The following is a 10,993-nucleotide window of genomic DNA, read 5'->3' on the forward strand; positions in this document are numbered from 1 at the left end:
CTTTCTCCTGGGGATGAGAAATCAAAGCCTGAGCATAGCCCCTTCTTTGACTCACTTGTCCCCCTTTCAAAGGTAATTTAGGTTGCAAGGCAGTACCCGACACAGATTTCTTCTTTGCCATCTTAGGGGTAGGGGTCATCAAAGCCTGAGCATAGCTCCGACCTTGACTTACCTGCCCAACCGTCAATGGTAAATCAGTCTGTGACGATGTACTGCAACTGGGTGAGATACGCAGTGGAGGTTGTACCCTCTGCAAAGGTACCGGTGGCACAGCCGGTGTTTGGGATGTGTTACCATCCGTTGCACGATGACTGGTTCCACCCCTGTGTTGGTCCTTTCCTCTCATTGTTTTCTCTCCCAATTTAGCATCTAGACTTGCAGGGATTGCTGTTCCTGTCCTTGGACATCGTACATAGTCTTTCTTGGTTGTAGTAAGACTACTGCATTCCCCGCTCACAGGGTTCGTGTTTTCACAGAACTCTCCCCTCCTTTACCCTTGGACTTTGGTTTCCCTTGCGAAAGAGATTCCGCAGTCATTGAGGTAGAGGAAGTGACAGTATTCTGTTTCAACTTCTCTCGTTTTTGAGAACCTGTCAATCCGGAACTCGTCCCTTTCTGCCCCTGCGAAGTGGTAGATGGACCAGAACCAAACTGGGAAGTTGTTTGTACACCTCCATTCCCAACCTGATACAGACCGAGCCCACTAAGAAACCTTTCATTTTCATTTCACGTCCAGCTGTTGGCATTGTAATCGGTTTAATAGAGGGGGGTTTTGCATCCAATTGGTCATAGAGTTTGTCTGAAATTATAGTTACCTCTGAGGCGGTATCAATCACTGCCTGTGTTCCATGTCCTTCAATCGTAAGTGACACACTCAGCATGGAACCAGACTAGTTGGCAGATGACTACTTCCTCATCAGCATCTATGTACTTAGGGTTCAGTGGGGATTTGACTGATAATTCAGTCAAATGGGGTTGGCCATTTTCAATCGGGGTCAGCCCAGGGCCTACTGAGTTGATCCGTGTTTGTTTAGCGAGTCCCCAAAGGTCACTCCCGTCCCATGGGGTCTGGGAGAGAGATTGGGCAATCCCTTTTGAAATGGCCTACTTTACCACACAGAAAACACTTGTCGGATTTAGGGGATGGTGAACGACTGTATGTCCGTTTTTGAGTGGTGGCCATCATATAACTCTTCATTTCCTTCGCAAAGCTATCAAATTTGGAGCTTAAGTTAGCAACATGTAACTCTAGACGTGACATTCTGTCTTCCATTATTTTGTATCCGGAGTCAACTTGAGTGGATGGACGTTTATTTTGACTAAAGTTAGGTGGGGGTGGCCCAGTACTAGTGGTAGTAGCTTGCACTGCAACTATGTTATAGTCAGATTCGTCTTCTGGCCTTGTACACCTAACTTGAGTACGGGCGGGTTTAGTGTCACCAGAGATGGCGGCTGCATTAAATTGGAACCATCTAATTTTATCCATAGCCTCCTCAATATTTGCTGGATGTTGATTAATTGCATATTGACTAGCCTTTTTCTCAATGCACCCATGACAAAATCTGATAGCGGCTTGTCTGTCTGTATTTGCCTCCGACCCATAACTGAAGGCGAAAGTGGCTAGGCCCTGTATTCTATCTGCCCAGTTTTGTAAGCTTTCATCAAGCCGCTGACTACTTTGCCAAAAGTTCATTTGTGCCGTTTCGGGGAGTTCTTGGTGACCGAATCGTTGTGCAAATCTAGCTATTAGATCGAAATAGTCTATGTCACCATACCTTTCGATTACATTAGCATAATATGTACTGGCTGGTCCCGTTAGACACCAACACAACTGATTCCTTCTTTCCTTCGAGTTCCACCCTACTTCGTCAGCATATCTTGAGAATTTAATGTGAAATATTCTCCATTCTTCCTCACCACTATACATAAGGGTTTTGGGGATATTGTGAGATAAAGAGTAACGCTCACGTCTAGTGTAGGGGGGTGATCTATAGGACTTTTCACGTTCCGGGCTTTGGTCATACTCGGGTGATAGGGGGGGTTGTGAGGAGAAATGTTCAGGACCCTGGGGTCTATAATAATTTGGTTTACTATAGGTAAGTTCCAGGCTATCCGGTCTATCCCTAACTTTTCTCACTTCCCGTCTATCCATACCCCCGGCATCCACATTGTCTCGGGTATTACTCAGTTCTATCCTCACTGGTGTTTTTTTCCCTATATGGTTTACTCATAGGTTTAGGTTGCTGAGGTTGGTATCTGGGGCCATATTTTGGGTTAACCCCCTCCGGTGTATGAAGTAGGCCAAAATCAGCTGCCAATTTTCTTTTGGTGCTTGGGGTTTCAATGGAGGGTTCCTCTTTTGCCGCTATTCCATGAGGGACATTTAGACTATGATTATATTGTTCATATTTTGTATCTATATATTCCTCAGTGTCAGATCTATGCTTTGTTGACGCTTGTTTGACATATCCACCCTCTATTAAATGGGAAACCCTTTTTATTACCTCATCTGTTGTTCGTTGGGGTGGAGGTTTTTTGGGAATTGCACCCATTACCTCTGGTTTGGGCTGTCCATACTCTAAGTATTCTCTGTCTGGTAAGTTATCATAGGGGGTTTGGGTTGCTTGAGTAACTGAAGTTTCCACAGGGTTTGTTGACATCTCTTCCCCATAGCTCAGTCCGATAGCAATATCACTACCATCCTCACTGGGGAGAGGTGTAAAGCTTACCCTTTCTATAAATTCAGGAAATGACTTCAGATATGGTATTTCCGCTAGGTTCTCTTCTGTTATATTCCCATACTTTTCCCTAAGTTTCAATATGGCTTGTGCGGGGTTGGGACCAATCCCAGGAATTTGTTGTAATTCTTCCTCTGTACAATTGTTGATATTAATTGTAGCCATATCTCACCTTAGAACTAATAACTTACCCTGCTTGTGCTATGGTAAGTTAACTGCCTTGTACAACACAACAATAGTTAACAGTAAAACTATCTTCTAGAGTTGAGACGTGTTTAAACGTGTACGCGACAATATACAATTAGTATATGGAAATATGCAAGGGTATTTTCTAAGTGGGTACTAATATTCAACAGAGGTACAATAAATACTCTTTCTATCTCCTACTGTACTCGCAAAATAGAAATTGATATTTCCCAGTGACTTGTGGAATTATAACTTGCACAACTAATACGGAACAGTGTATACAATAACTATTGTGTCCCCTGTCCCGTACCGAAGATACAACAAATAATCTGGGGTTTTTAATCCAAAGTCAGCAACACCTTGCAGACCTTCAGTCTAGGTTCCTAGCCTTTTTATAAGTTATTTGAAATTTACTATTTTTCTATTTTGTTTCCACTAGCTGGTGTTAACACTCTAAGTCCTTAACACAAATTTTATCTAACCTAGCTATGCCTACACACACGTATTTTACTCAAAGGCGTGGTGCGCCCTCGCGTAGGGTGTGCTTTATTTTGTAAAGCTGGCCCACGACTTGGCTGCACCACACAAAAAAAATTACTAAACCTACTTTATAAATTGAAGGCGTGGTGTGCTCTCGCGTAGGGGTCGGCCTATTATTTAAGCTCTACCCCACGACTTGGCAACACCACACAAAAAAAAATTGTAGTACCTAACTAATTCGAACGCGTGGTGCACTTTGTAGGGGCCTGCCCAATTGGTAAGCTCTACCCCACAAATCCGTGTCACCACACAAAAAAAATTACTATGAACTCTAATTTACAAAACGGTTTCAACGAAAATAAAACTGTCCTATACACCAACTATTTGTAGAATTTTTTAGGACCAAAAAACGAAGAACAGATAAGCACTACACAGCGTTAAACTGACTTTGCCCCAATTTTCAGTTTCGTACCCACTAACAGGTGGAACGGACGCTATGCATAAATTAACGACCACATGGAAACTGAAATTGACAAGACACTTTGAAAATCACAAAATACGAGGTCCACTAACAGAAATATACAACACCAAACAATTGTAAATGAAAACTGGTAATTCTCTGTGCACTAGTGTGGAGCCACCCGGAGTTTGACTTTTTGTTTGGCCCCTCCTTCAAATGTCAATCAAGATGACGTTCCCACCCCAGTACAAAGAAGTTTACCACAACTAAAAGTTTGCAAAATTCTGAGTGACCGCTCAGATACGGGAGGCCGACTACGCCAATTGTTGTAATCAGTGCCGAGGTTATGTTGTCTTACCTGAACTGACTATCGTCAGGCTTGACAACTCTGTCTCTGCGATGTGGCTGTGTAGATGCAGGCTTTAGTATACGATTTGGTATGACTTGCATCCACACTTGCTGTAATCCGTCCTACGGGATTTTCCAGGGTGATACGTTTATATACCAGTCAGTCCTCCATCGTTGATGGCGTCCTGATGGTTTGTTCCATTATTGCTATAGTACGGTTTCCAGAGGGGCACTGGAAACCGTTCATACAACACTACTATCCGACAAGTTCGCTATATATGAACCCAGGAAGAATCTACTGACCTCGACGTGAACTATAACTTGATCTCTGACGTCATCATCGGTTACTCTCGGGTCAAGTCGGGGTTCGCCGATTATCTCGATCACCATGCAATGAAAAGGTCTCGTAGTTTAACGACCCAAACAGCCTAAATATATATCTTAATATATTTACAATGAAAATGAATCTTTCGCCCCTCTATAATTTGTAACACTATAAAATCTAAGTTCTCACTGTGGTCGGGGATCACTTTCATGAACTTGGCCTGAGAACTATAGGGGCGCACTATGCAGGGGGATGAGGAGTATTTGAAAAATTGAGTTCGGTTGGGGGGAGGAGGTATCTGGAAAAAATATTGTGATTCATAGGGTACCTGAACCTGACTCAGTTCTAACCATAAATGGAAATAAATAAGACTCCTTAGTTGATGTGGTTATTGTAACCCGTGATTGCAACATACAACCTTAAAAATAGTTGAAAAGTTAATACACGTAACTAAAACTTGACTGTTTAACAAAATAATTATATAAATTGTATGAGTATAATGGTGTTTTTGGTCCACAAACTATCTGTGTCTTATATATGTACAAAACTGCTTAAAAGCTTGATCTTAGTGTAAAATTAACCAAACATTTCAAGGGTGCAATAATCACAATTTCAACTTGGAGTTAAAATGCATTCTCAATCGAAATCTACAAATAAACTTGGCTACTTACATGTTACATGTTTACACAAGTACATTTTACCATGATAACAAATTGAATACCTTGATGTTTACACTTACATCAGAAATATAATTTCAGGTTATCTCTGTCGAAATTTACGATAGAATCTTCACTCGTACAGAAAACTATATTTCTTCATTGGATTTTCTGTAATAAATGTTTGGTGCTAAAACAAACTAGTAAATATATAAACTAGAGTAATAATAGTTAGCAATAATTATAAAGTAACCAATACGATATAGCTTGAAATGAAATAAAAATCACCAGTGTTCAAATTTAGAATATTATGCGAATATCTGGGATCCACATCAACAAAATAACAAAGCATCACTAGAAAATACAATGCCAGGCAGTCTGCTTCGTAATACACGATTACAAAACTAAAGCTAGTGACGTCATAGATATGGTACATGACCTACAATGGGGACCAATAGAACATCACAGAACCAAACAACGTTTAATTAAACTCCAGAAATAAATCCATGGAATAACATCTTCAAATACTGTCACAACTACAAGGCAAAGACAGGTCCACATCCTACATGAAACGTCATTCTACAAAATATATATGTTATCAATTTTCACGAATTTGCCCAAATATTGTCAGTTGTGCAATTACTGGACAATTTTCTCCAAAATTAGAAGACTTGTATTTTTTGATATATTTTAACACTTCCTAGCATAGGATACATGATAAAACCTGTACAGACCAGATATGGTTTTTGTGGCCTTCCATAGTACAGCTTACAGGCCCACCAAATTTAGGTTGGGTCCTAACGCCAAACAATACGCGTACGCCATACGTACAACCTTGGTCCACAAACACAATATCTGGTCCACTGGTCCTCCAAAGGTCGGGCCCTAACACTATACAACCTCGGCCCACAAACTCCATATCTGGTCCACTGGTCCTCCAAAGGTTGGGCCCTAACACCGTACAACCTAGGGCCAAAAAAATAACCATATCTGATCCACTGGTCCTCCAAAGGTCGGACCCTAACACAATACAACCTTGGTTCACAAACCCCATATCTGGTCCACTGGTCCTCCAAACGTCTGGCCCTAGCGAATTTTGGTCCACAAACCCAATATCTGATCCACTGGTCCTCCAAAGGTTGGGTCCTAACACCATACAACCTTGGTCCACAAACTCCATATCTGGTCCACTAAGAATATTCATCATAATCTGTGCATTTGATATATCACATCAATAAACTACTTTCAACCAACAACACATCAAATAACAACAGTATTTTAAACAAAGAAATAAATGAAATATATATTTTTTTCTAAAAATATATCGCTAGGAATGTATACAAATCTTTGTCAGTCTTTGCTGACGTTGGGGAATGTTGTCATCAAATTACTGTTTACATAAGAAATGTAGTACAACTTTCAGTAATCATAGTTCTAAATAAGTTGACATTTACAATTTATAAATTTAGAAAATGTACAGAAATTATCAAAAAATGTACATATTTCAGTGTACTCCTCCTAAAGTACATGCTGCCATATCAAAGTAACTTTATCTTTCTGTAAAAGTCAAAATATGTATGACAAAAAAGTGCCCAAGTAATTAATACAATGTACAACTACCACTGTATTATTGACTCTCTGGTGTACAATTTTAATATTGGTAACACAATGTAATATCTACAAATCTTTGTCTTTCTCTGTTTACAGTAAGTAATTATCAAAATAGTTTATAGTACTGAGCAAATCCACTTTTTCTATAAGTTGAAATTATAAATTTCTACATATAGAAATGACACAAAAATAAAAGTGCATATAAACTTGTAAAATATAGAAATTCTTTACAATTTTGCATGCTCACATAACATAAAGTAACTTTATCTTCTGTAAAGTCAAAATATTCATGACAAGTGGATACATAATTAACACTACAATGAACAATTATCGCTGTATCATTGACTCTATGAGTAAAAGGTACAGTCTTAATATGTATGACAAGTGGATAAGTAATTAACAATACAGTTAACAACTATCAATGTATCATTGACTCTGAGCAGAAAATGTGATTTGTAATTAAAGCCACTTTCATAAATATTTCTCTAATAAAAGTGACACAAATCTCGTAAAAGTTAAATGTATAAAAATTTTCCAAAACATACAAACCTCAGTGTACTGTTTATAATACAACTGTGAGCAATTACAATTCTAAATAAGTTGACATTTCTAAGTATAAAGTGATTATAGAAATTCATAAAAGTAGAAAATATATACAAATTATCAAAATGTTCAAATCTCTATGTACTCAATCAAAGGTATATATGCTGTCAAATCAAAATAACTTTCTCTTTCTGTGAACTCAAAATATGTTTGACAAGTGATTGAGAATTGCCAGTATGATGAGGAACTACCACTGTATCAAGTACATGTGACTGAAAATTGGCAGTATAATGAACAACAGTTAACTAAAACCTGTTTAGCTGCTGGAGACGTGATTGTATGATGAACAGTAGTCAACTAAAACCTCTGTATCAAGTACACATGTGACTGAAAATTGGTAGTATGATGAACAACAGTTAACTTAAATTTCTTTAGCTGCTGGAGAAGTGATTGACAATTGCCAATATGATGAAAAACTACTACTACCATTGATTATGTGAGCTGAAATATTATTTGGAACTTGTATATATCTTTGTCATAAAAGTGACATAAAAACTAATACAAGTGATAATGTAAATAATTTAAATTATCCAAATGTACAAAAGACAGTGTACTTCAAATAACATATATGCTGCTATATCAAAATAACTTTCTCTTTCTGTGACGTCAAAATATATTTGACAAGTACACATTCAAGTGATTGACAACTCACAACAGCTAGCTCTGTAGTAATAATGCTGTGAACAGAAATATAATCTATGAAGTGAAGACAACTTTCTCATGAAATTGACATGTCTATAAATTCATGTAGAGTTCACAAATGACAATGTACTCAGACTAAGGTATATGCTGACACATCAAAGTAACTTTCTCTTCTGTGAATTCACACTACGTTTGACAAATGGATATTTTAAGTGATTGATAATTACTAGCCATATAAACAATTACCTCAGTCTGTATCATTCACACTGTGAGCAGAAAGATGTAATTTGTACAAAATAAATATTTCTCTAATAAAAGTGACACAAAATTTATACCAGTTTAAATTCACTAAAATTATTAAAATGTACAAATGACTTTGTACTCGGTCTAAGGGTGCATTGCTGCAAGATCAAAGTAACTTTCATGTTATGTGATGCCAAAATATATTTGATTTACATGTCAGTCTCCCTACATGATAGGTACATTGTAGTGTATGTGGTATAGTATTACATGTATATCAATTGACCCCATGTGTACAACTAATACTCCACTTTTTCTGTTCCCTTGAGGGATCTTTAACTGAAATTTCTGAGGTCAATTTGTAAAGTACTGTGTTGTAATGTACTAGGTTGTCTAGGTTTTAGTGTAGGCATTGGTTCAGTGGAGGTCAATTTGGGCCAATAGTGACTAAGGGACAGTGGTTTAGATCCTAACAATTTGTGAGGTACACTATGAGAAGGTTCTGCAGTACTTGTACTAGGTTTTGCTGTTCTAAAGTGTAGCTTGGATAGTTTCATTGGTATTCTGTGGGTGAATGCACTTCCTTCTTAATGCTTTTTGGTCCAAACAGGGATGATGGACCTGCTGTACTTTCAACAGTGGACGTTTGTTGTGAATACCCTGGCTTCTTTCTCATCTGTTTACCTACACTACTCTTTGGTAATGTTGAACTATGGTACAATACCTCTACCTTCTGTGCTATTTCATGGTCTGTAATAAATTCTTGTCTCAAGTCAACAAACTTAAGAACTTTGAGATCCTCTCTAGCATGTCTTCTTTCAATTATATTCAATAACATTTCTATGCTAGAATCAGTTATGTTGTTGTAACTTGCATCAAAATGTGTCAGACTCCTTATTTCACTTAAAGTGGGGGCTAACATTTTAACACAGGCATCTCCTATGTTATTATGACTGAGGTTAAGATAACTCAGTCTACCAATGTATTTCATCCGTAAACACAAACGCGCCATCCCTCGGTCTCCTACGTTATTATGACTGAGGTCAAGATGAGTCACACTATCCATGTACATCATCCCTCTACTCAAACTCTCTACACCTTGGTGTCCTATGTTATTATGACTGAGGTCAAAATAAGTCAGACTACCCATGTACTTCATCCCTCTACTCAAACTCTCTACACCATGGTGTCCTATGTTATTATGACTGAGGTCAAGATAAGTCAGACTACCCATGTACATCATCCTGCTACTCAAATTCTGTACACATTGGTGTCCTATATTATTATGACTGAGGTCAAGATGAGTCAGACTATCCATGTATTTCATCTCTCTACTCAAACTCACTACACCTTTGTCCCCTATGTTGTTGTTACTGAGTGTAAGTTTATGTAAATTATTCAGTACAGTAATGTCTTTACATACTTCAATAATTTCTTTTTCTGACCAATGCATATTAGTAGAGATATCTAAAACAGTGACATCATCAAGGCTCTTAAATAATGATTGAAACTCACACAGTTTCAGATTATCTTTCTGGTAATCTGGAATACTAGGGAATTGTCGCATCTGGTTTTTAATGTGAGGCATAATCCTATTAAGGCCAGACCAATTGTGACTAACATCAACTTTACTTAGGATGTTATCATCATGAATGTCATTCAATAAGGTCTGTATTCCCCTAGCACCAATAGAGTTATAACTCAAATCAAGTGTGTTGATGCCTTTCAGACAAGATAAGTCACCTCTACTCAAACTCTCCACACCTTGGTCACCTATTTTATTATGACTGAGGTTAAGATAAGTCAGACTACCCATGTACTTCATCCCACCACTCAAACTCTCTACACCTTGGTCACCTATGTTATTATGACTGAGGTCAAGATAATGCAGACTACCCATGTACTCCATCACTCTACTCAAACTCTCTACACTTTCGTCCCCTATGTTGTTGTTACTGAGTGTAAGTTTATGTAAATTAGTCAGTACAGTAATGTCTTCACATACTTGTATCATTTCTTTTTCTGACCAATGCATATTAGTAGAGATATCTAAGACAGTGACATCATCAAGGCTCTTAGATAATAATCGAAACTCACACAGTTTCAGATTATCTTTCTGGTAATCTGGAATACTAGGGAATTGTCGAATCTGATTTTTAATGAATGGCATAATCCTATCAAGGCCAGACCAATTGTGACTAACATCAACTTTACTTAGGATGTTATCATCCTGAATGCCATTCAATAAGGTCTGTATTCCCCTAGCTCCAATACAGTTATAACTCAAATCAAGTGTGTCGATGCTTTTCAGACAAGACAAGTCACCTCTACTCAAACTCTCCACACCTTGGTCGCCTATTTTATTATGACTGAGGTCAAGATAAGTCAGACTACCCATGTACTCCATCTCTTTACTCAAACTCTTTACACCTTGGTCTCCTATGTGATTATGCCTGAGGTCAAGATGAGTCAGTCTACCCATGTACTCCATCCCTCTACTAAGACTCTCTACACCTTGGTCACCTATTTCATTATGACTGAGGTTAAGATAAGTCAGTCTACCCATGTACTCCATCCCTCTACTAAGACTCTCTACACCTTGGTCACCTATTTCATTATGACTGAGGTTAAGATAAGTCAGTCTACCCATGTACTCCATCCCTCTACTAAGACTCTCTACACCTTGGTCACCTATTTCATTATG

General features: G+C 38.2%; 1 protein-coding gene across 1 annotated transcript; it reads right to left on the reverse strand.

The window, feature by feature from the left end:
• Nucleotides 1–6,715: 6,715 nt before the first annotated feature.
• Nucleotides 6,716–10,391, reverse strand: LOC144450220 (uncharacterized). Its single transcript, XM_078140811.1, has one exon. It carries the CDS (start codon nt 10,322–10,324, stop codon nt 8,843–8,845), a length of 1,482 nt encoding a protein of 493 aa, XP_077996937.1. The 5' UTR covers nt 10,325–10,391; the 3' UTR covers nt 6,716–8,842.
• Nucleotides 10,392–10,993: the final 602 nt, after the last annotated feature.

The sequence above is a fragment of the Glandiceps talaboti genome, chromosome 19, assembly GCF_964340395.1.
Source record: "Glandiceps talaboti chromosome 19, keGlaTala1.1, whole genome shotgun sequence".
NCBI lineage: Eukaryota > Metazoa > Hemichordata > Enteropneusta > Spengelidae > Glandiceps > Glandiceps talaboti.

What these genes read in the sequence shown, in the direction of transcription:
- LOC144450220 (XM_078140811.1), bottom strand. Translation starts at nt 10,324, where the DNA reads ATGCATTGGTCAGAAAAAGAAATGATACAAGTATGTGAAGACATTACT.